The sequence below is a fragment of the Nomascus leucogenys genome, chromosome 3 (assembly GCF_006542625.1).
Source record: "Nomascus leucogenys isolate Asia chromosome 3, Asia_NLE_v1, whole genome shotgun sequence".
In the NCBI taxonomy this organism is placed as follows: Eukaryota; Metazoa; Chordata; class Mammalia; order Primates; family Hylobatidae; genus Nomascus; species Nomascus leucogenys.
In genome coordinates, this window is record NC_044383.1 from 35,431,713 (window position 1) to 35,457,665 (window position 25,953).

General features: G+C 36.4%; 1 protein-coding gene across 3 annotated transcripts in view; it reads right to left on the reverse strand.

Annotated features, from left to right (window-relative positions):
* The window catches only part of R3HCC1L (R3H domain and coiled-coil containing 1 like), a 106,662-nt gene that overhangs the window by 24,284 nt on the left and 56,425 nt on the right, over window positions 1-25,953 (reverse strand). For all 3 annotated transcript variants that reach the window (XM_030808740.1, XM_030808735.1, XM_030808743.1), the window contains one exon: window positions 8,404-10,202. In XM_030808740.1, the coding sequence (XP_030664600.1) occupies window positions 8,404-10,188 (1,785 nt within the window). In that variant the 5' untranslated portion in view covers window positions 10,189-10,202. The remainder of the gene's footprint in view (window positions 1-8,403; window positions 10,203-25,953) is intronic.

Consider the following 25,953-nt stretch of genomic DNA (forward strand, 5'->3'; position numbering starts at 1 on the left):
CTCTCAACAAATTAGAAATAGAAGAAACGTACCTCAACATAATAAAGGCTATATATGACAAACTCACACCTAATATGATGATGAATGGGAAAAGCTTTCCACTTTTCCTCTAAGAATGGGAACAAAACAACAATGTCCACATTCACCACTCTTACTCATCGTAGTACTTGAAGTCCTAGACAGAGCAACAGACAAGAGAAATAAAGAGCTGCCAAATTGGAAAAGATGAAGTCAAACTGTATCTCTTAAAGATGAAATCTTATAGAAAAATCTAATGACTCCACCAAAAAACTCTCAGAACTGATAAAGAAATTCAGTAAATTACCAGATACAAAGTCAGCCAATATAACTCAGCATTTCTGTACACCAATAGCACACTAGTTGAAAAAAAAAAAATCAAGAAAGAAATCCCATTTATAATAAATACAAAAAATGAAATAAAATACCTAGGAGTAAATCTGACGAAGGAGGCAAAAGCTCTCTACAAGGAAAACTATAAAACACTGATGAAAGAAAACTGGAGAGAACACAAACAAATCAGAAGACATCTCATGCTTAAGAACTGGAATAATTAATACTGTTAAAATGACCACAGTGAGCCAAGATTGTGCCACTGCACTCCAGCCTGGGCGACAGAGCGAGACTCCATCTCAAAAAAAAAAAAAAAAAAATGACCATACTGCCTAAAGCAATCTAAAGATTCAATGCAATCCCTATCAAAATACCAATGACAATTCTTCGTAGAAATAGAAAAAACAATACTAAAATTTGAACGGAACCACAAAAGACAAAGAATAGTCAAAGCAATACTGAGCAAAAAGAATAAATCTGGAGGTATCACACTACCTGATTTCAAAAAATACTGTAAAGCGGTAGTAACCAAAACAGCATGGTATTGGTATAAAAACCGGCATACAGACCAATGGAACAGAATAGAGAACCCTATTCTGTTCATGCATTTACAGCCAACTGATTTTCGACAAAGGCACCAAGAATATTGAGGAAAGCACACCCTCTTCAATAAATCGTGCTGAAAAAACTGGATGCCTATATGCAGAAAAATGAAGCTAGATTCCTATCTCTTACCATATACAAAAACCAACTCAAAATGAATTAATGACTTAAACATAAGACCTGAAACTATAAAACTCTGTTATGACAGGCCTAGCAAACTAATACCTTATTCTAGTAAATAAGGCTGGAAAGGAAGGATGGAGTTTCAATTTCCTTACCAACATTTTGGTTTTAAATTCAACTATAACTGACATGTCATATTTATTCCTATATTCCCCCACCAAAGATATTACCTTGCAAACTAGGCAGTCAATATATATTTATAGAATGAATAAAATGCACATGCTTCAAGCTAATTGTTTTGTCCAAATGCATGCTTAACAAGACTTATTCTAGGCTGGGTGTGGTGTAGTGGGTCATACTTGTAATCCCAACACTTTGGGGGGCTGAGGTGAGACGATCACTTGAGGCCAAAAGATCAAGACCAGCCTAGGCAACACAACAAGAGCCCTCCTCTACAAAAAATAGTTTTTTAAAAATTAGACAGGCGTGGTGGCATACACCTGTGGTCCCAGCTACTCAGGAGGGTGAGGCAGCAGAATTGCTTGAGCCCAGGAGTTTGAGGCTACAGTGAGCTAAGATCATGCCACTGCACTCTAGCCTGGGCAACAAAGTGAGACTCTGTCTCAACCCCCACCACCTAAAAAACAGATGAACAAAAAAACCCAAGACTTATTTGATTTATACAACAACAAATATATGTATGTTGAAACAGGGTCTCATTCTGTTGCCCAGGCTGAACTGCAGGGGTATGACTTGGCTCACTGCAGCATCTGCCTCCTGGGCTCAAGCGATCCTTCCACCTCACCCTCCCCAGTAGCTGGGACCACAGGCACATGCCACTACACCTGGCTAAGTTTTGTATTTTTTGTAGAGATGAGGTTTCACCATGTTGCCTAGGCTGGTCTCAAACTCCTGCACTCAAGCGATCCATCTGCCTCGGCCTCACAAAGTGCTGGGATTACAGGTGTGAGCCACCCTGCTCAGGTAAGAACATATATTTTTTAAATGATTCTAAATGGCACTCTAAAATGGGGGAAAAAATTGATACTTTTTTCTTTCCCTTTACCAATAAACTTTAATTGCCCTGGTTAATAAATCAAGAAGAAAGTTCAGAATAAATTATAAAAAGAAAACAAAATTTCAAAATAAATCATCTAAACTTCTGATAGTGACAAACTTGGGACTTGATTCTGATTCTGTTTTTCACAAGCTGTTCTCACAACCTGGAAGGCTTTTTCTGCTCATGTTCCTTCTTCTCCCAAGATCCAGCTTTAATCTTTAACTCCTCTTAATGGTTCTTTCCCAATTTACTCCAATTTGGCGATCTTTCCTTTCCTATATTACTATTTCCTAACACTTAGTAGTTGGATATATACCACATTTCATCAATTCTAAGATATATCCTTTTTTTCACATTTTAACATCACTGACATTAGGACGCATCACAATCAACATATTATTATTGCTTCCTGCACATGTGTATCAGAAGCACCAGTCCCAAAACTGGCAGAAAGGGTGGTCAGTAATGTGGAGGAAAATTCTAAATATCACAACAGCTCTACACAAGCGCAAAGGTGTCTTAAGAATCCTGCAACAAAGATTTTTAGTTCTTTTATGTATTCTTTTAAGAAATGCTGCATCATCAAAGTTCTTAATGGCAAAATGGATGACACTGAATAGAAAAGCATCAATATCAGTGGCTGAATCTACAAATTATTAGAAAGAGTTGGATTGTGAACATGAAGTATAAGGAAAATCTTAACCAATTTATTTTACTACTTTTTTATGTATGAAGATGAAATATGATAAAAAAATTTATGTCTAATTAGAAGAGTTGTTTCAATATGTATAAAATTAAAATTCTAAGGGAAAAGCACTGTGTCAAAGTTTTTTCTATCTTAGTAATACATAAAATAATGGTATATTTCACACAGGCATTTCCAATTCATTGAAAGAGAATACTTTTTTTTCTAGTCATTCCTGAGAATAAATAAGTCTCATTATTCCACAAGACTGTACACTCTTTAAATATTGTTATCCTTCTCTTTTACCCCCAACATCACTAAGATCAGCGCTGGGCACAGAATATTTGTTCAATATCTGTTGACTGGCTGAGACCCGTCAGGTACAGACAAAGGCTTAATGTCATGGAAAGAGCGCAGGCCTAGAAACCAGGAGGCACAGATTCTAATGCCAACTCTGGCATGAACTTACTTTAGCTACAAATCTGCTGGGCCTTAGTTACCTTATTTATAAAATAAGAAGGGGCCAGACTAGATTGTAGGTTAGACTAGACTAGAGCTAGACTAGACTGCTAAATCAATGTTTAAGGAGTTGATAGTCTTGTGGAACTAATGAGACTTATTTTCAGAAATGATTTTAAATGCTAACATTCCACTTTTAAAAAATGACTTGTGCAGTTCTATCTCTAAGACAGGATAAAGCTCTAGCTCTGAGTCCTTATATGTCAAGGACTATAATATAAATTCTGGCTCATCTTGGAAGATAGGAATGAGAAGATTTTCGTGGGTACGTTTAATTAAACACAATTAAACATAATAAACCACTTTACAGTTATAGGTATAACAAATTTAAATGAGAGGCACTAGGGGTTACAGGGACAAGGACAACAAGATTTGGGCACAAGTTGGTGGTGTAAAATTACCACAGTTGCCTCAAAAATCTATTTACATAGAATTAACCCATATAATCAATTCTCAATTATGTAGGTGAGGTTATTCAAGCCCTTCATTTCTGTTTTTCTCTTCCACTTAACTGCTTGTTAACTCACTTTCTATTGAAGAAAATCAATTTAAGATTTTATGATTTACTATATATATACCCTGACAAATTAAAAAATGCCCTAACCATACTCCACATGCCGTATCTCATGGAATTCACTGAAACAAGCACTGCCAAGGACAGAGCAAGGTACACTAGGAATCTGAATCTTCAGACAAGAATTCTTAAATAAAAGCTTCCTTGTACTGACAATACAGGCCCAGAACTGTTCACCTTTCTCCAGTTTTGAAAGAGGATCAGAAATTAAAATGCTGCTGGCTTCTATGCTGATTCTGAGGAAAAGTGTTATGCAACAAACATAACAGAGCTCAGAAGGGAGATTTTTAATTTTAGGAGTCACCTGGTTACAAAAACAAAAACTATAAGCAATGGAATCTACTTAATATTCCCTCTTTCTGTTCGGACCAGAGATCTAGTCATCATTCACTAATGGATTGAACAATAAAAACAGAGTACATAATTCACTCAGATTCTTCACTGGATGTCCCAACTGACTGCATTAGAATATACAGCATCTGGAAAGTGAGTCTACAAATCCCCACTTAGGCAGTCAATAACATGTCAATTCCGACATTTTTATAAAATATGAATTATAAATCTGTTAAAATCAGCTGGAACTATTAAAAGATACTGTGAAAAAAATTAGAACTAGACAGGTGAGGGGGTACAAGGGAACTCTGTACTCTGTTCAATTTTTTAAATAAATCTAAAACTACTCAAAAATAAAGTCTATATATTTTTAAAAAATAGAATAGAAAATAGAAATTAGAAACAGAACAGCATAGTAAATGTGGGAACTATAATCTCTTGTTTAATTCTATAGCCTCACCAACACGAAACTGCATCAACCAGTCTAGCACTGGGGGATCTAATCCCCTTTTGTTCTTTTTCCCCCGTCCTATCCCTGTCATCTCCTTTTGAAGTCATATTCTGTGTCACTTATCAGGCAATGAAATACAGTTTTAGTACATCTGTTATAAGGTTGTTTTATGTTAATTTCCCTGCAGATTGCTGTGGGACTAGTCTTATAGTTACATACTGTCTCTCCAAATAAAACATGAACAACTTCAGAGCAAAAGATGGCATGCAGCACAAGTGCCTTTAACATAGCAGTGATAACAACATATATCTAGCTATTAGGAATTTATAGTTTATGAAACTCTAAGTGTTCAATATTTGCTATTTAATTGAAAGGTGATGGGCTACCAACTATTTAGGAGGCCTCAAGGGGTTGGGATATGAAGGGTTTTCCTCTCTTTGTATGTTACATAATTTGCTTTTAGTGACTGGATTATAAATTTTTCCTTTCAGTTTTGGGTTTTCCATGGACACCATTTTTGCAAAAGACTATAGGGAGAAAGAGACAGTATAACAATGTAAGCTACACAGAGAAGTAAGATGGGTGGGAAAGGATGGTATTCCTTTTACTCTTCTCTTACCCATTATGGTCTACATACTATTACAGAATATGGTGGTATAATATTAGTGGCCTTCTGTAACCAAAGGAAGGCCTCAAATTCTTAAAAAGTTTAGGAGATGCCTACTTAAATATTTACCCCTATCTAAAAATTCTAATCAGTGCCATAAATGACAATGAAGGTGACAGATGCTGGTATCTATCAACATCAGTGTTATGTTCTTGGTATCCCATTAATCCTCCTACCAATAGATTTGATGATCAGTACAGATGGCAGTAGGGTTATGAAAGTATTTTCTAACGAACATAACTCCTGTGTTCTTCTACCAAGAATTCAGAGGGCTAAAAAAAGTCATGCCAATATCATCTCCTTCATCAATTACCACCTTAAGTTTCTGGGCATTCCATACCATGGCTTTAGGAGACTAAGTGTGATTCTTGGAGATTCATCAAGAGTTGCAGTTCTGGGAGCTCGATAATGACCTACTTATACTCTAAGCCCCTGAGGCAGTTTTGGAGGTTCAAATGTCACAGGAAATTGCTTCACAAGCCAATGGCTGTCACACCTTGCTCTACAGCACACCTGACTATTAGAAGTATTAGGCATACCTCCATATGTCTAGCTGTTATCAATCAAGAAACAGGCCAGCTGGGATGATAGCCAAAAACTTCAGTTGGAAAGTTTTCAAGGGAGGCAGGCACTCACTCTGCTTTAGCACTTAATAAAGTATGTTTGGAGCAATAAAAGTAATAAACCAGAAGTCATCAAAGGGCTATTAATGTTGCTGGATTTGTGACATCTTTTAATAACATTATCATTATTACATTTTCTAAAACCCAAAGCAGAGGAGCCCATAGTTTTGGAGTTAGATCTGCTACTTGCATTCTCAATCCATTTCCCTCCTTCCTGCTCTCAGTTATGCTCATTCCTCAACACAGACCCTACTCTCTTCCAAGTACCTCCAAACATAAGCCAAACACAACACGCAGACACTGTCCATCTTCAGCTTAAAATACTATATTCTCTGTTTTCCTCCCAATCTCAGCTTTAGGTCATCCCAATGTCCTCTTTATGTTACTATGCTCCTCAAAATACTGAGTTGTTGCCTAAATTATTTTACACCTACTCTAAACACTGGAAAGACCTGAAAAACTGAGTTGTACACCTGAACTCCCCCTCTTCCAATACACAAGCCATATCCATAAGCTACCCCACCGAATCCAAGTTGCAGCCCCTGATGTTTTGAAAGCCCCTGGAGGCCACCCTAAAAAGACAGAGCCCCCAACTCTGCCCTATCAACTCCATCCATTGGATAAATATTTACTGAGTACTACACCATGTGTAAAAGGCCATGAGAGCCATGCTCTTTTTTTGGAGGAAGCTGTTCATCTCTCCTCCATGTTCATGTGCTCTCTATTCCTCATGCAGTCCTTCCACCAACTCTTGCGAACAGTTTCTTTTCTCAGACTAAAGCCTTCTCTCAATGCTTTAATTCTTAACAACATCTCTATATTCACCTAGCTTCCCACCATATTATTATTTCTTAACCTGATTTGGATGTCAAACCTCTGCTGAACAGTATTTTTCTAATTATGGGCTGACAGTCATTTGTAGTTCCCCACTCATATTCTGATAGAGATTTAAGTGTATTACCTTTGAGCAGTGGTTCTCAGGCTTTATGTGCATCAGAATCCCCTGAAAAAGTTGTAAATAGACAGTTTGCTGGGCTAAATAATTTGCATTTCTAACAAGTTCCTAGGTGATACTCATGCTGCTGGTTTAGGGACCATACTTTGGAAATCACTGCCTTTGAGAATCTGATGAAAGCTATGAAAAAACACACATACATACATATAATTTTGCATGTAATTTCGAGGGGCTCGTGGATGCTCATTCATAGATATTCTCCGCTCTATATTTTGTTCTAAGGAATGTTTAAGATATAGTGTTTCCTGACCTGACAGGATGTGCTCGTTTGTGGTACAGGGAAATTCTTTCTGTGCAAACACCTCCCATGAACGAGGTGGGATTGCTTGGTATTGGAAAGTCAGTTCTGTCCAATGGACTGCCTTCTTCAGTATTATGTGGCTCTTTTACAGGCATGTAATAATTTTTCTATACTTCTAGCTTAATTCTCAGAAACAAAAGACTCATCACTTAGTATTCAAAAGGGTCTTTGGAATGCCTCAAAAGAAATCCTTTAGGTGAGGAAATAGTCTCGTAGAAAGAACATAAACATTGGATTAAGACAGAACTAGACTGAAATTCTGATTCTGCCTTTCCTAAAGGTGTGACCACTGAGCTTCAACTTCCTCATTTATAAAACTGGTGCTCTTACAGGAAAATAATTTTTTCCCTTCCAGGCAAGTTACGTGAACCCACTACAGGGAAGGAAAGAGGGAGTGTTCTACTACTTAAAACCAGTGATTCTTATTTATGGTAAGGAATTTAAATGTTGGATACAGAGTAAACATTTAAATTAAGAAAACAAAAAGACTGAACTGAGTAATTTCTAAGATGCCTCAAATCTAACATTTATTTGTGAATTCTAATTGGCCAGCATATCATTATTAACTTACATCTTCTATTTATGCTAAATGGGTAATTCATTCTTCAATTTAACCCAGTATAAACTCCTTAAAAAACAATGATACTTTCTTGTATTTTACCCTTCCTTTCTCTACTTCCTTCCCTCTACAGTGTCTAACACTCCAACATCCACTAGAAAATAAAATATAAATAACAATAGTAATAAATTATTCTCCTTCCCTTAAATAGGCCCATGTAAATAAAAGATACCTTGTCAACACAGAAAAACCTTTTTGAAGAAGTTTTCCTTTGTATTTCCTCAACAGATAGCTAAAATCCATTAAATTCGTCTTTATTCAATAAAATCTCTCAGGGCTTGGCTATTATAGATATAGCTCAATTCTGTATATTTTATTTTTTAAAGATCTATCAGATATTCTCTTCTTAATCTACAAGCCTATTAGTTTATTGCAGGAACTCTTAAATATCAGTGAATGTGCATCAATGTCTATCAAAATTACCATGAAATCCTAATTTATAAACTGTCTAAGCATCAGGCAATTTCAATTAAACATACCTCTTGTAGAAAACGTGGATCCAGACAGTCACCATCATCGTTAAACATAGACTCCCAGCTCTCCTCAGTGGCAGTAATTCCCTCTGTGTGAGAAGTTTCAGTTGCTTTTGGTTCGATGGATGTTTCCATAGATAATAATTCCCTATCAGGAAAAGATACACCAAATTCTATATTCTCTGAGTCATCTTGCTCTTTTGTTTTGAACTCTTCGGCAGTTCTTAGTTCGTGCAATGCTTCTGTTGTATCACCAGTACTACCCAGATCAATGCCCATGGCACTGTCTGAAAGAACTTTTTTCCCATTCAACATACTGAGTTCAGAGTCCAAAAAAGCGTTATAATTACTACCAGCAATCTTTTTTATAGGTAAGGAGGAAGCACAATCTGACAAGCTCTCTATCAACTTTCCTGTTGACTCTGTAAAATGAGATGAAATACTCTCAGCATAAATATCTGAGCAAGCAGTCAGGTTGCTGAAATTTTCAGTGTCATTCCCACTTTTAGCTACATGAAGAGGAGTTGCATCTGCACTCATTCCTATAAACTTTGAGAAACTTCGTGTATTATTAGGGGTCTCATCAGCTATTCTAACTGCAACTACATAAGGGCTATCAACAGTTACATGATCACTACAGGACATACCTGTAGTGTCCATCATACATGCTTTATTGGTAAAGTCACCTACATTCTTAAATCCATTATCTCTATGTGTTCCATGAGCAAGGACAGCTGTATCAGGAGGTTTGTGCTTTATATGTAACTCATCAGCAGTGCTGTCATTCTTCTCACATTCTCTAATCATTACTGGACTAACAGTGTCATTTGTGCTCTCTGACAGAGAGATGTGACCCGTAGTTTTAGGAATGGAATTTGTATCTTTTTGATCTAAGATGAAACCTGTACTATTGGCTATACCACCTACATTCTCAACTTCAAAATCTATGTAAGTTTGATCAAAGACACCATCTGGATTTCCAGGAACAGAAGTAGTGGTGATGCCTCTGCTGCTGGGCTTCAATATTCCATCTGATGTTTGCATGCTTTGTTGTACAATTTCAGAATCAGAGCTTAGTTTTATTGGTACAATCATATTCTCAGGTTTCATGACAGAACTAAAAACTCTAGGAAACTCATATAGTATCTCCAAAACCTTGCTATCAGTTTCAATTCTGCTTTCCAAATCTTTGTCTTCAAATGTTTCCCCATCAGGTTCATGCCTACTGAAGTCACAGAATTCCACATTTTGGAATGGTTTGCTTGGAACTTGAGCTTCACTGATTTCTGAACAGGCCTGTGAAAGAAGTATCCTCTCAAGTCCTGTCACATCTGTAGTTTCAACTTCCAAACACTCCACCTTCTTTGGTTTAAAATGTCTCTGTAAAGGTGCATTAGTTATAACCCCAGCATTTGGGGCTCCCTGCTGTTGTCCTTGGGATAATACTTCTTTGGATTCAGTGGTTCCTCTCTTAGAACAAACTCTATTTGTTTTTTGAAGGCATGTGTCCATTCTTAATTTTGTTGAAGATTTCTTTCCTTCTCTACAATTATGCTCCTTTCTATCAGGATTGATACTCAGTCTTCGAGCCTCCGGTTTGTCTCTAAAGACTTCTTTTTGGGAGAGAGAACTTTCTTTTTGCTTTTCTTTCACCACAGAGTTAGGTGAACCACAGCTTTCTTCTTCACTACCTGTCTTAAGGAGTACTGCACCCCTACGAGCTTTAGGTACATAAAGTGCCATGTCAGGCCTTCTGGCTCGAACTCTGCATCTCTCTGCTTCTTGCTGCATGGCACCACCACAATCTGCAAGAGAAGAATGATTTAATTATCAGACACTAATTACTATGCATTGAACCAAAAGATTTTCTTTTTTCTTTTTGAGACAGAGTCTCACTCTGTCACCCAGGCTAGAGTGCAGTGGAGCGACCTCAGCTCACTATAACCTCTGTCCTCCCAGTCTCAAGCGATCCTTCCACCTCTGCCTCCTGAGCAGCTGGGACCACAGACACATGCCACCATGCCTGGCTCTGTGGTTTTGTTTTTGTATTTCTGGTAGAGACCGGGTTTCAGCATGTTGCCTAGGCTGGTCTCAAGCCCAGGCTGAGCTTAAGGCAATCCACCCACCTTGGTCTCCCAAAGTGCTGGGATGACAGGCATGAACCACTGTGCCCAGCCTTTTTTTCTTTAATTTTTTTTGTTGTTGTTGTTCAACATAAATATATATACACATAAAAGTGATTTCTGAGAGTAACTTGAATGTTAGCTAGAAAACGAAATGACTTGTCAGAGAATGCTTTCTGGAAGATGTTGCTTTTGATCCAAGATTTCTTAGAAAAGAGAAAGTAGTGAAAAAGAGAAAAGTATTATTCTATTAATACCATTTAGTCAAGTGACTTGCTATCAATTTCCCTTGCTTCCAGCAGTAATAAAACAGATCTGGCTAGGATGAAGGGTAGAAGACCAAGGAAACTGTGATGAGACAATTCACTCTAGTAACCCCCTGACAACCTCCACCATGGTTGCTCAATGGAATTTAACAAGAAGAAATGTAACAGAAGTTAAACAAACCTTTATCTACTATCTACTAAATACAAGAAAATGTGCTAGTGAATTTCACACTGAATTATTCTTTTAATTTTCAAAATAATGCTATGAAGTAGGGATAAGTTTGTCCAGGACAAAGAGAATAAGGAGGTGCTATACACAACAGAGAAACAGCCACATACACGCAGATGCACACACTGTTAACATTTCACAACATACATTTCGAAAGAAGGAGTTAATGAGAAGGCAGAAAGGAAAAAAGGCTAGCGCATCCTGTCCACTCTATTCCAGATCCCTAAAATTTCACCTGGTACAGAATACTTCCTCGGTGAAAAAGCTCTATTCTCATGGCACAGGTTATTTTCCTTTCAGCCCAAGTAATACCGTGGCCCTGATCATCAAGTATCTCCAGTGATTATCTTGTTCCTTTTCTCTTTTGGTATCTTAGTTAACATCTAGCCCAACATTCTTCATGTATTTTATATCTTCCATTTGAGGAAGAATATGACCTTAACATTTAGGCATGCCAGGATTTTTCAAAAAATGCCTAATTTTCAAAGACAGAAGTACTGAAGTGTGTTTCAAAGGAAGGGATACCAGAGACATAGCATGCCTGGATTACAGCAAGTAAAGCATCTGACAAAATATATCATAATGAACTTCTGGACATAAAATGATGAAATGGGGATTACTTAGCAAAACTGATAAGTGGACTCACAAAAGATTAAACAAAAAATAATAATAATGGGTAGAAATGAATTTAGAGATTAAAGGAGGATTATATAGCCCTTTGAAATTCAACATTTTATATAATAATTTAGATGTAAACAATAAACACTGCGTGCTTATCAAGTCTGCAACTGACACAAAAATGACAGAACTAATAAATACCAAAAATTACAAAATTAAAATTCAGTATCATTTCTATAATCTGAAATGCTGTGCTGAAAGCAATATGAAGGTATAAAGCAGTAAACACAAGGATCTCTTTTGGAGTTTTTTTTTTTTTTTTTTTTTAAAGAATCGAACAGAAGACAGAAGACGTCACTTCTGTACAATTTGCATAAAGAAAGGTCTAAAGGCTTTTATTTCGTTCACAAGGTCAATAAAAGCCCCAAAATAGTGATGTGATGTTTAAAAAGGTAACACACTCTTAGATTACAGAGTCTACAAAATATGTCATACAATGTAGAGCTAAAAGAACTAAAGGTATAATTCTTGCCCAAAGAGGTCTCAATGAAAAACCACAGCTAACTTTATGCCTGAAAGATCAGTTGCTCTATAAAAGAGACAAAATCTCTTGTTTATGTTTCTATGTTTCTCCAGAAGTCAGTACCAGAACCAGTTGTTAGAAATAAAAGGAAAATAAAATTTAGCTCAAAGTAAGATAGAATTCTACTTCTAGATTTCTCCAATGTTATTACCAGAAAATGAGCTCTGTCTCTAGCAGAATTTAGATAAAGGCTGGATGACTGACATATACTAGAGAAACTCTAAATTCTATGATTCTATTTCTAATCTGCAATAGACCCATCAAAGGCTTCAAATTATCTACTTTAAAATTATTATGTGCCACAGTTAATGACTTTACAAATTCAACCTTTTTTCTTAAATAATGCTCACATATAATACTATTTCCTATAGCTGAAAATCAGTATAATAAATTTATATTATTATCTATTTCCTACCAAAGCAATGATTTCGACTGTGCCATGACCAGCAGTGTGCTGGCAAATATTCAGCAATCGGCTTTCCAAGTGTCCTTCGTAGTATTACTTGATGTTTAAGTCATTGATGTCAATGATGTAAGTGACTTCTTAGCTGAAGTAATCATTTTTTAATAATGGAAGAATATATACTTTGTTTTAGTTACAATATAATAGCTAAAGGCATGATACATTTTTATTAGCAGCATTTTCTCCATCACTTTAAGTCTAGACAATCAAGAAATAACAAATCAAGCCCTACTTATGGCATTTGACAATCTCTGTAGTGTAAACATTCTTCCCATAGCTAATTTCTAGTTATCACTGTGACATCACCAAATATAGAGCTGGGGAAAAAAATGTACAAAAGCACACCATTCTATTATTTCAACCAGAGGTGCGATATACTTACATAAATAACTTGAAAAGCATAGATCATAATAAAATGTAGTAAAATAATTAGGAAGTGATGAGTTTGAAGTATTTATTAGATTTTAAAATGTAATTTTAATAGTAAGCCTATGTTCTTTAGTTTTTAGTAATAGCTGTGTTTAACAATCAGTTTGCAGAATTCCTAAAATTTTAACAATCAGGTCTCAGGCCAGTAGGAGACACTCCAATCCACCACTATGCCCATTTTTTCATAACTCACAGACACAAAAAAGGAGAAGCATCCCCATTCTTGTGGACTGTCAAGATACAGTAGTCCCCCCTCTTATCTGCAGCAGATATGTACCAAGATCCCTAATGGATGCCTGGACCATGGATAGTACCAAACCCCATATATACTGTCTTTTACTACACATACATACCTATGATAAATTTTAATTTATAAATTAGGCACAGGAAAAGATTAACAATAATAATAGAACAAGTATAACAATATGTAATGTTGTTATATATAAAAGTTATGTGAATGTGGTCTCTCAAAGTATATTATAGTATGCGATATTTTCATACATGGATGACCACAGGAACTGAAACCATGGAAAGCAAAACCGTGGAAAAGAGGAGAACATTATATTGCCAATTTAATTTAAAGCCTTGTTGCATTTTTATGAATTTCTTTTGCAACTATAGGCAAGAAACGCTTTTCACATTGGGAGTGGGGCTGCCTGCCATACAATTTTTTAAAATGTACCTTGGATTAAACTTCTCCCATCCTGCTACTTGCTATTTACTAATACCACTTGATCTTCTCTCTCTCTTTTTTTTTTTTTTTTGAGACGGAGTTTTGCTCTTGTTGCCCAGGCTGGAGTGCAATGGCACAATCTTGGCTCACCGCAACCTCTGCCTCCTGGGTTCAGGATATTCTCCTGCCTCAGCCTCCTGAGTAGCTGGGATTACAGGTGCCCACCACCACGCCCAGCTAATTTTGTATTTTTAGTAGAGACGGGGTTTCTCTATGTTGGTCAGGCTGGTCTCAAACTCCCGACCTCAGGTGATCCGCCCACCTCGGCCTCCCCAAGTGCTGGGATTACAGGTGTAAGCCACTGTGCTGGGCCGATATTTTCTCTCTTTTAACACAGTTTTAACTTTTTCACAATGTTCTAAGTGCTTTTTATCCATCTAATTTGCTTCTTAACTGGACAGAATCCATTATTTGGAGTGTATTTTGCAGCTTAATTTATGCTTGAAGGACCATCAGCATGCACTCTTCAAAAATCACACTTTCTAAAGGGGATAAAAATTCAGATTCCTTCATAATGGAGGTCAGTCAATTGCTAACACATGCCTTTAAAATATTTTAGGCCAAATCATTTTTTTATATTATACTGTTGAACACTGGGATCATACCTGAGCACCTGTCCAATTGCTTCTACAGTTTCCACGGCTCCCTGAGAGAAAATATTGGTAACTTCCTTTAAGTATCTCTCTGATCCATCTTCATGAGAAATTGAACAAGCACAAAATAAATTGAGCTTTCATATTTTCACAACAGAATGTCAACGCTTTTTTGTCCCATATTTGGTATCTAAAACATATGGATCCCTCTTCAATCAACAACTGAGTATTGGCACTTAAGGCACTCACTGGGTAATTCAACCACGAATTGATTTAATCCACTATTTACCGAAGACTCACATGAGACATCTGATATTTGAGAGAAACTGCCTAATGGGCATGCTAACTATTCATTCTTATAGAACAAATTCTGTGTTTGTTAGTTCATCAGAATGCACCATAGCTAAACTATATATATTGTCTTAATATTTTATTTGGGAATAATTTCATACCTATAGATGTTACAAAAGTAAAAATAATACAAATAGTACCCTTATACTGTTTACCCATATTCACCTATGGTTAATATTTCACCTCATTTATCATTTGCAATCATGCATATTCCTCCTCCTCTTCCTCTCTTTACATATACATACACACACATGCAGTTTTCTTCCTGAATATTTTTGAGGGCAAATTACAGACATCATGGCCCTTTGCCCTAAATACTTCAAAGTATATTTCCTATATAGGGATATTCTCTTACACAGCCACAATACAGTTACCAATGTCAGCATATTTAACACTAATATAATACTTTCATTTAACTTAAGTAATCGAATTTTGTCAAGCGATCCCATGATGTCCTTTATAGAATATTTCCCTTTCCATACAGGATCCAGTTAGGGTCAGGTAGTGCCTTTAATTGCCAGGTGTCTTAAGCCTCCGACATTCTAGAACACCTCCACAGTGAAAGCTGTCATTTATGACATTGACATTTTGGGAGAACAGTTCCCCTCCCCACTCTATTTTTTTTTTTCTGTGACGGAGTCTTACTCTGTCACCCAGGCTGGAGTGCGGTGGCGCAATCTCAGCTCACTGTAACCTCTGCCTCACAGGTTCAAGTGATTCTCCTGCCTCAGTCTCCCGAGCGAGTAGCTGGGACTACAGGCGCCTGCCACCACACCCAGCTCATTTTTATATTTTTAGTAGAGACAGGGTTTCACCATATTGGCCAGGCTGGTCTCGAACTCCTGACCTTGTGATCCGCCCGCCTCGGGCTCCCAAAGTGCTGGGATTACAAGCGTGAGCCACCGCGCCTGGCCCCCACTCTATTTTTTAAGAGAATGCTCCTTATGTAAGGTTTGTCTGGTGTCTTCCCGTGATGAGACTGAGGTTACACATTCTCAGCCAGAACACTTCATGGTGGTGATGTGTCCTCAGAGCATCACATCTTGAGGCACATGATTTCCACCTGTCCTTCAGTGATGCTCTTAACTTCGATCATCCAGTCCAAGTATCGTCCAATTTTTCTACTGTATAATTACTATGTATTTTCTCCCTTGCAATTAATAAGCAGTGTGTGGGGTAGCGCTTTAAAAGCATGCAAATTTTCTGCTTCCTCATCAAAACCAGGTAGCATCCTAAATTTGATTATCCTTCTCTGATTCCATCTTTACTGTGATGGTTGCAAAACAGATGATTTTCCAACTTGAGAGGTCCCTCCATATTTACCAGTCAGGCCTTGGAATTTTTCTGAAAGCAAAAGTAAATCATTTATCTTAGCTCACTACAGACACTAAGATTCCCTAAATTAAAATTTAATGTTAAAATCTCAGCCAGAGGCATGCGCCTGTAATCCGAGCTCTGGGAAGGCTGAGGTGGGAGGACAGCTTGAGACCAGGAGTTCAAGGCTGCAGTGTGCTATGACTGTGCCTGTGGATGAATAACCACTACACTCCAGCTTGGGCAAGGTAGTGAGACCCCGTCTCTTTAAAAAAAAAAAAAAATCTCATCTTTCATAGTCATTGGTCAATAAAGAAAATATCCATCCAAAAAACATTTCCTAACTTTTGTAAAACCAAGGCTGAAGGCAACTATCATCTTTCCAGTGTCTCACTTACAAAACAAAGGAAAGAAAGCTGTCTCTCTGACAAAGTCATATAGTTCCTTTACCAGACATAGCATAACATGTGTCCCATTCTGCTTTCTTTTCTAGAAAACACAGAATTAAGTTTGGTGTTCAAATGCAATGACTAATGCATCTCAGGTGTCTGATAATACTTGTTTCCCTGTCCCTTTATAAAGTCATCTCCAATTCCCTTGAAAAGGAGGCAAGGCACATGGGAGGGTACGGAAGGAAAACATTTTTGTGGAAAATACTTAGACAATATGTTTATTTGAAATCTATTTTCTGAATAATATCTTTAAGTTTTATCAACTTAAATTTGTTTGAATGACGATATATTCTTTGGATTTATAAAATGTCTCAAATGAGATATTCAGTATACTGAGTTCTAATCCTGGCATCCTCTTCAAATGATATGCAAAAAACTATGCGACAGAAAGATATTTATATAAAGCGTTCACTACCAGACCACTACCAGACCATTACAATTCTCATACATTTAAATGCCAATGCAAATATCTTGAATGTTAAGATTCAACAGACAGGCTTTCAATTCAAGATGACAGATTAAGCACACAAGTAAACCCCCCTAAAATGGATCCACATCTATATGGAATTCATTTTATAATAAACGTGGCACTTCAAATCAATGGAAAAATATGGAACATTCAATGTCAGGACAAATGCCTAGCTGTTCATTTGGCTTGTCAATATTGAGGGTTTTGCATGTATATTCAAATGAGACTGGTCTACAATTTTCCCTCCCAGTACTGGGAGTTGTATGATTGGGTTACCAAGGTTACTGCAAGACACACTATTTAAGTTAAAGATTTATGAAATAAGGCTGGGTGGGCTTACTGTTGGTAGAATTCCTTGGCAGCACTGTCTGGGACTCATACTTTTTGGTGAAGATGTTTAAAAATGATTCATTTTCTTTAATGTTAAAGGTCTATTCTAGTTTCTCTTTCTTCTTCTAGAAAATCTGCCTTTGACCTAGCTTTTCAAATTTGATATGAAAGTTATTCACAGTAAGTTCTTGTTGTTGCTTTAGTTCTGCTATATGTCCCCTTTTTTGTGCTTAATATTATTTATTTGTGCTTTCTTCCTTTTGTGTTGAGCAGTGCCGACAGAAGTCTATTTTATAAGTCTTCAATGGGCCAGATTCTATACTACAAAAGTTATTGCTCTAAGCCTTAGTTTACTTAACGCATAAAATGGGGATAATAACAGACTTATAGGCACACTGGGCAGATTACCTAAAAATATGCATGTACAGAAATTTGCCAGGCATGGTAAAAGTCTCCATAAAAGTTAGCTATTATTACTTACACGGACATTGAATCCCTTAAGTTACAAGTTTGTAGACGGAGTCAAGGCCCTTATGATACACTAGTATTCATAATGTCCCCGATACCTGTTTCTACTAGACACTAACACCTATTGCAACCATGTATCCTGCTTTTGTTTATCAATTTCTCACTAATAGCCTAATGCTGTAAATACTCAATCATACAAAGTCAATACAATGCAACTCAGTTGTAATGTGAAAATACAAACCCTCAAAAGAATGCAGGATTTCATGAAGTCTATGAAAATAATATTAAAGAAAATGCTCATCTCACAGCAACATCCTTTGATTCTGGCAGAATCAAACCACTCAACAACTAAAGATAGGACAATTCACTCAACAACTAAAGAAGGACAATGACAGAATAAGAATTGAGAAAGGGTTATGAAAATGTCTTGAGAAAACTGGTGAAACCCTCAAGAGTTTTGATAAAACTGATGTACAGGTCTATTTTATATAACAAATGCTAGACAAATGAAACACAAAATGAAGGATGCTATCAGACTATTAGACAATTCTACTGGAAAAATTATGCCAGGAAGATATCACATCATTCTTTGTTAATTCTGAGAATTAGCACAGCTGCAGTTACAATTTAAATTTTGTTAAACATATAGAAAAACAATATACACATAGTAAAATGTTTTCATTTCTGAATACTATCCCTAACAAATTTTTTTCATTAATAACTAATAAATCTTGTCTCCATTTTTAATAGGTTTACTTTTAAGAGGTATTTTCCAAATACTAATTTGCTCAATTAGCAAGAATTTCTCTTAAGTGTATATTCCTAATGAGGAAAAAAAAAGCTATTATCTAAACTGTTAACACTGATTACAACTGGGAGAGCAGGAACTGAAACAGGAAAAAGAATTATAAAGAATTATTATCTTTTTATACAACATATACCACAGTATTGTTTAAATTTGTTACAAAAAGAACAGGCAGTATTCTTGTAATTAAAACAAAATCACTAAAATTTAAAGATACGCTATTGTTTTAGCATAATAGGACATTACTATAAACAATGTAAGAGAAAGCAAAGGCAATGAATATTGATAAGCAGATATTTATTGGACAAAATTACTGTAAGCAGGAAAATGATGAGAGGACAAAAGAAGAAACTCTTTAATATACTTGACAGGAAAATGAAACAAGCAGCACATAAATTACTTGATGTTGGAAAGATACTCTCAAATGTTGCAGAATGCTGAGCAACCTCTACTCTTTAGTTTAAGAATGATCTAGGACTATACTGTCCAATTAGTCACAAGTAGCTATCAAGCACTTGAAGTGTAGTTAGTCTAAACTGAGATGTGCTGTGCATATAAAATACACTTGGATTTCAAAGACTTCATACAAAAAAATGCAAAATGTCCATTATTTTTATACTGATTATATGTTGAAATGATACTATTTTGGATATACTGCATTAAATAAAACATTAAAATTAACTTCATTTGTTTATTTTTGTACTTTTTAAAGTAGCTTCTAGAGAATTTAGAATTACATATGTGGTTCACATTTGCGGTCCACATGAAATAATTCTAATGGGTTAGCACTGGTCTAAGATCTTGCCATATCCCTAATGCCACAGGACAAATATAATCTGCTTTTCTACTTCTGCTTTGTTGGCTTCAGCAGCATGGGAACACACCAAATCAAGAAATCAACTAAACCATGAATGTACAGATAAGCTTATCTGCATACAAACACTTTAGTTCATAATGATTTTTTTAAAGGATCCAAAGAAGTAAAGTCTATTCATGTTCCATAAATCAGAAAACAAAACCAATTAGATAACAATCTGAGAGGTAAAAGTCAGCTCCAACAAAGTTAGAAGCATTTTTCCCGACTTGTTTTTTTTTCCCTGAAAATGAAGGCTTTTTATTATGTTTGAAACTGTGGAAGGCCCTACATTTCAAATCATTTCTTTGCATATTAAAAAAAATAACTTCCTTGGTTTCACTACACTATCAAGAGTATTGTTTCTTCTCATTGGTCTACTTACAAACTGGCAAAACTAAGAGATGTCCCGGTCCTGCCATTCAGCAGTGTATATGTCAATTTGTAAAGGCATGGAAGTCCCTTAAAGGCAAATTTAGTGTGTTTGTAATTAAGTGTAGTATTAAAAATTATATTAAGTGATACAAGTAAATCATAAGATTTCTGGGCACTAAGATAATTATACACTTTTAAATTCTAGCCATCCTCTTAAAAAAAAAAATTCACTGCTCTCCTCTCCCCAACTTCATAGTTTGGTGAACAGTATCACTATCAGCCCAGTTGTTCAAGCCAAAACCCGGGAAGTCACTATCCCTGATATTTCAATCAATTACCAAGTCCTATTCACCTACCTCTACACTGCTTCCAGTGACTTTCTAAAAGACCAATCAGATTCTCCTGTTCATTTCCTGGTTCAAAATTCTTCAGTGGTTTTTCACATACAAGCTTTTTTGCATAACAAATACAATCCTACATAATTTAGCTCCATTGCCACCCTCAAAACTTCCTTTCCTATAACTTCATTACTATATAGAAAAGGTTACCTTTTCTGTAACTTCATTATGACTCTCCTTGATAGTCTAAGGTCCTTCCTATAAGTTTCCACTATACACACACCTTTACATACATACACTTTCATTAAAGCAATTATCATACTGCTTTATAGTTACTTGTTTGCACATCTGCCTCTCTTCTTCAGTGTAGAGTTAGTTTCTGTCTTTGTATCTACAATGCCATTGCACTGCATTTGGCACTAAATAAGTATCATTTATTTATATCACTAAATATTCATTCATTCCACAAATATTTATTAACTACTATGTGCCAAGTCCCATCTTAGGCATCGGGAACACAGTAATGAACAAAGCTCCTGGCCTCATGGAGCTTACTGGTGAAGACAATCAATCAATCAACAAACATTTAAACACATCCTATAATATATAAGGCTACAGAGTAAAATGGAGCAGAGATGGAAATACAGAAAATACCGGGAAGATCATGTTGTAAAGTGAGGAAGACCACTCTGAGGAGTTAACACCTGAGCTGATGCTTAAATCGAGTCAGAGAGACACATAAATTATCAGGCAAAAGAGAAATCCAGGAAAAAGAATGAACACGTGCAAAAACTCTGAGGCAGGACAATTTTGGCATGGACAAGAAGTAACAGGAAAGCAGAATAGGAAGGGGTGGAGAGGCCGGGCATGGTGGTTCGCATCTGTTATCCCAGCACTTTGGGAGACCGAGGTGGGCGGGTCACCTGAGGTCAGGAGTTCAAGGCCAGCCAGGCCAACATGGTGAAACCTCTGCTCTACTAAAAATACCAAAAATAGCCAGGCATGGTGGCACACGCCTGTAATCCCAGCTACTTGGGAGGCTGAGGTAGGAGAATCACTTGAACCGGGGAGGTGGAGGTTGCAGTGAACTGAGATTGCGCCACTGCACTCCAGCCTGGGTGACAGAGTGAGACCCTGTCTCAAGAAAAAAAAGAAGGGGCGGAGAAGTCAGTAAGACAGTAAGGGCCAGAATGAGTAGTGGCTGGTAGGTTATGGCAAGGGCTTCAGATTTTATTTTCAGAGTGCTGGGGAATTACTGGAAGGTTTCAACATGATCTGACTGTTAGGAAGTTATTGCAGCATATCTAGGGTGGTAGCAGAGGTCATAAGAAGTGGTCAGATTAATCATAGAATCTGAAAGCAAAGCTAACAAAACTTGATGGACTGATTGTATGGGATGTGAAAGGAAGACAGGAGAAACCCTTTCTCTACAAAAAATACAAAAATTAGTTGGACATGGTAGCATGCGCCTTATAGTCCCAGCTACTCAGGAGGCTGAGGTGGAGGAACACTTGAACCCAGCAGGTTGAGGTTTCGACCCTATCTCAAATAAATAAATAAATACAAATAAAATAAGATAAATGCTGTTGGAAGGTCAAGTAGGACGAACTGAGAATTTCTACTGGATTTAGCAAGATGGGGTTGTTGTTAACACTGGAATGGCTTCATGAAATTGGGGAGATAAACATCCCACTGGAACAGTCTAGGAAGCAAGTATGAGGGGAGGAAGACTAATCCAATAGGAAGGTAAAAACTGATGATGTAAATGGGAGATGAATGGGTTAACTGTAATAAAGGCGTAGATAAATAATTTTTAAATCCTGGAACAAAAAGTGAACAACTATGAGATTAGAAATTCTAACAATACCTGCTTTGTCATACCTTTATTAGAAATGGCCGGGCGCGGTGGCTCACGCTTGTAATCCCAGCACTTTGGGAGGCCGAGGCGGGCGGATCACGAGGTCAGGAGATCGAGACCACGGTGAAACCCCGTCTCCACTAAAAAAAAAAAAATACGAAAAATTAGCCGGGCATGGTGGCGGGCGCCTGTAGTCCCAGCTCCTCGGAGAGGCTGAGGCAGGACAATGGCGTGAACCCGGGAGGCGGAGCTTGCAGTGAGCCGAGATTGCGCCACTGCACTCCAGCCTGGGCGACAGAGCGAGACTCCGTCGCACAAAAAAAAAAAAAAAAAAAAAGAAATGCAAGGGTAGTACTAAGTAGAATATAATATTTTGCACTCCTCTATTATTCACCACATGACAATTAAAGCACCTTGAGACTCAGTATTTATACATAAATAAATGTCACATATTCAAAATCTTCCTTAAAGCTATTCTTGACTTAGCAAAGTTCAGTATTAAAGCCTGTACAAAATCATTTCTCCAGTTATTTGAATTCAGTCTAAGGAACACATATTTAAATAAACTCTGCTTCTTTAACAATAGCCAGTATACAGCTTTGGAGTACTGGCTGACTTTATGGATATAGCAGCTAATATTTATTGATGAATTTTTATACAGTGCTCAGTGTTCTGATGACAAAACTAGATACAAAGTTAATTTTCTTGGCCACTACAGGCTACTTGAAGAATGAGGTCTGCAAGTAAAAAAAGATGGGGTTTAACAGGGTACAGTTTTAAAAATAATCGATGGCTCAAAGGTCTACAATGAAAGGTAAAATCTACTTTTAGGAAAAGTTTTAATAGTATAAAGCTAACAAAAAAAGGGTTTTTTTTTGTATTTTAATACAAAAGGACTTTACAATAAACCTAAAGGCAAAAACTAAAAATCTGTATTCTCCTTCCAGAGAAAACCACTGTAACATTTTGTTTTGTATGCTTATAGACCTTTTGTGCATTTTCTGTAGTAAAAAAAAAAAAAAGAACAAAAATTTACCTCTTCACAATTCTCAAGTGTATAGCACAGTATTTTAACTATATGCACATTGTTGTATGACAGATCACTAAACTTTTTCATCTGACATGACTGAAACTCTACATTCACTGAACAATTCCTCATTTCCCTGGCAACCACCATTCTAGTTTCTGTTTCTATGAGTTTAATTCCTTTAGATATCTCATATTAGTGAAATTATGCAAGTATTCAACTTTTTGTGGTTGGGTTATTTCACTTAGCAAAATGTCCTGAAGGTTCAACCGTGGGGCAGCATGACAGGAATTTCTTCCTTATAAGGTTGGATGATATTCTGTTGTAGGTACATGCCATATTTTCTTTATCCATTCATCCACTGATGGATACTTAGGTTGCTTCCACATCTTGATTACTATGAATAATGCTGCACTCAACATGGGAGTGCAGATGTCTCTTTAACATCTAATCTCATTCCTCGGAATAGTGGGACTGCTGGCTTATATGATCGTTCTATTTTTAGTTTTAGGAAGAATTTCCGTATGTTTTCCATAGGAGCTGTGCCATTGTACAATCCCATCAACAGTGTGCAAGGGTTCCCATTCCTCTACATCCTTGTCAACACTTGTTATTTTCTGTTTCTTCTTTGATGGCAGCCATCTTAACAGGTGTGAGATAATATCTTATCGTGGTTTTTATTTGCATCTCCCTAATGATTAGTTATGTAGAACATCTTTTCACATGCCTGCTGGCCATGCACGTATCTTCTTTGGAGAAATCTCTATTTGGGTTCTGCTCATTTTTTATTCAGATTATTTGTTACTGAGTTGTCAAGTTCTTTACACATTCTCAATATCAACCCCTTGTCTAATATAAGGTTTACAAATATCTTCTCCTATTCCTTAGGTTGTGTTTACACTCTGACGATTGTTTATTTGCTGTATAGAAGACTTTTAAGTTGGATGTATGTTTTTTACTTTTTTAGTTTTTTAAGTTGGATGTACATGTTTTTGCTGTTTTTATTACTTGTGCTTTTGATGTCATATGCAAGAAACCACTGCTAATTCCAATATCAAGAAGCTTTTCCCCTGTTTTTTTCTAGGTTCTCAGTTCTTATATTTAATCCATTTTTAATTAAATTTTGTATATGGTACACCTCATTCTTTTGCATGTGGATATCCAGTTTTCCCAACACGATTTGTTGAAGAAACTATCCTTTTTTCCATTGTGTAGTCTTGGTACGCTCATCAAAGATCATTTGACTATATGTGGGTTTATTTCTGGGCTCTCTAGTCTTTGCTATTGGTCTATATGTCTGTTTGTATGCCAATACCACACTGTTTTGATCACTATAGCTTTGTAATATGCTATGGAATCAGGAAGTGTGAGACCTCCAGCTTTGTTCTTCTTTCTCAAGACTGCTTTGGCTATTTGGGCTCCTTTGAGATTCCATATGAATTTTAGGATGGTTTTATCTGTTTCTACAAAAAAAACGCTGTAAGGATTTTGAAAGAGATTGTTCTGACTCTGTAGATTGGACAGTATGGACATTTTAACAATATTAAGTCTTCCAATCCACAACAGTATTGCATCAATATTCATCAGGAATATTGGTCTTCTTGTACAGATTGAGCAGCCCTAATACAAGAATCCTAAATCCAAAATGCTCCAAAATCCAAAACTTTTTGTGTGCTGACAGTGCTCAAAGGTCATACACAAGGGAAATGCTCATTGGAGCATTCTGAATTTTGCATTTTTGGAGTAGAGATGCTCAACCAGTAGTATTTGTCTGGCTTTAGTTTCAGCACAATAATACCAAATGTATGTCTTTCCACATTTTTGTATCTTTAATTTCTTTCAGCAATGTTTTATAGCTTTCAATGTAGTCTTTCTCCCCTCGATTAAGTTTACTCTTATGCATTTTATTCTTTTTGATGCTACTGTAAATGAGATTTTCTTTATTTCCTTAATTGTTAGTACACAGAAACACAAGTGATTTTGGAGAGTTGATTTTGTATCCTGCAACTTGGCTGAATTGGTTTAACAGTTCTTACAGTTTTTTTATTTTTTATTTTTTATTTTTGGTTTTGTACATGTAAAACCAAGTCATCTGTGATTAGGGATAATCTTACTTCCTCCTTTCCAATTTGGATGCTTTTTATTTCTTTTTCTCGTCTAACTGCTCTAGCTAGGATTTCTATTACAATGTTGAAGAAAGTGATGAGTGGGCATTCTTGCCTTGTTCCTGATCTTGGAGGAAAAACTTCATTTTTCACTAATGATTATGTTAGCTGTGAGCTTTTCACATATTACCTTTATTATGTTGAGATAATTTCCTTCTATTCCTAGATTGTTGAGTGTTTTTATCATAAAAAGGTATTATGTTTTGTCAGTACTTTTACTGAATCAATTGAAATCATGTGATTTTTGTCCTCAATTGTTAGTATGGTATATATTCTATATTTATTGATTTTCATATGTTGAGCCATCCTTGCATCCCAGAGATAAATTCCACTTGGTCATAGTGTAAGATCCTTTTAAAGTCTTATTGAATTCATCTTGCTAGTATTTTGTTGAAGATTTTTACAATATTCATCAGAGATATTGGACTGCAGTTTTCTTATAGTATCTCTGGCTTTGGTATCAGGGTAATGCTGACCTCATTAAATGAGTCTGGAAGTGTTCCTTCTTCTTCCATTTTTTGGAAGAGTTTAAGAATTGGTGTCAATTCTCCTTTAAATGTTTGGTAGAATTCCCCAATGAAGCCATGTGGTCCTGGGCTTTTCTTTGCTAGGAGATTGTTGATTACCAATTGAATTTCCTTACTGCGTATGGGTCTGCTCAGATTTTCTATTTCTTCATTATTCAGTCTTGGTATGTTTCTAGAAATCTATCAG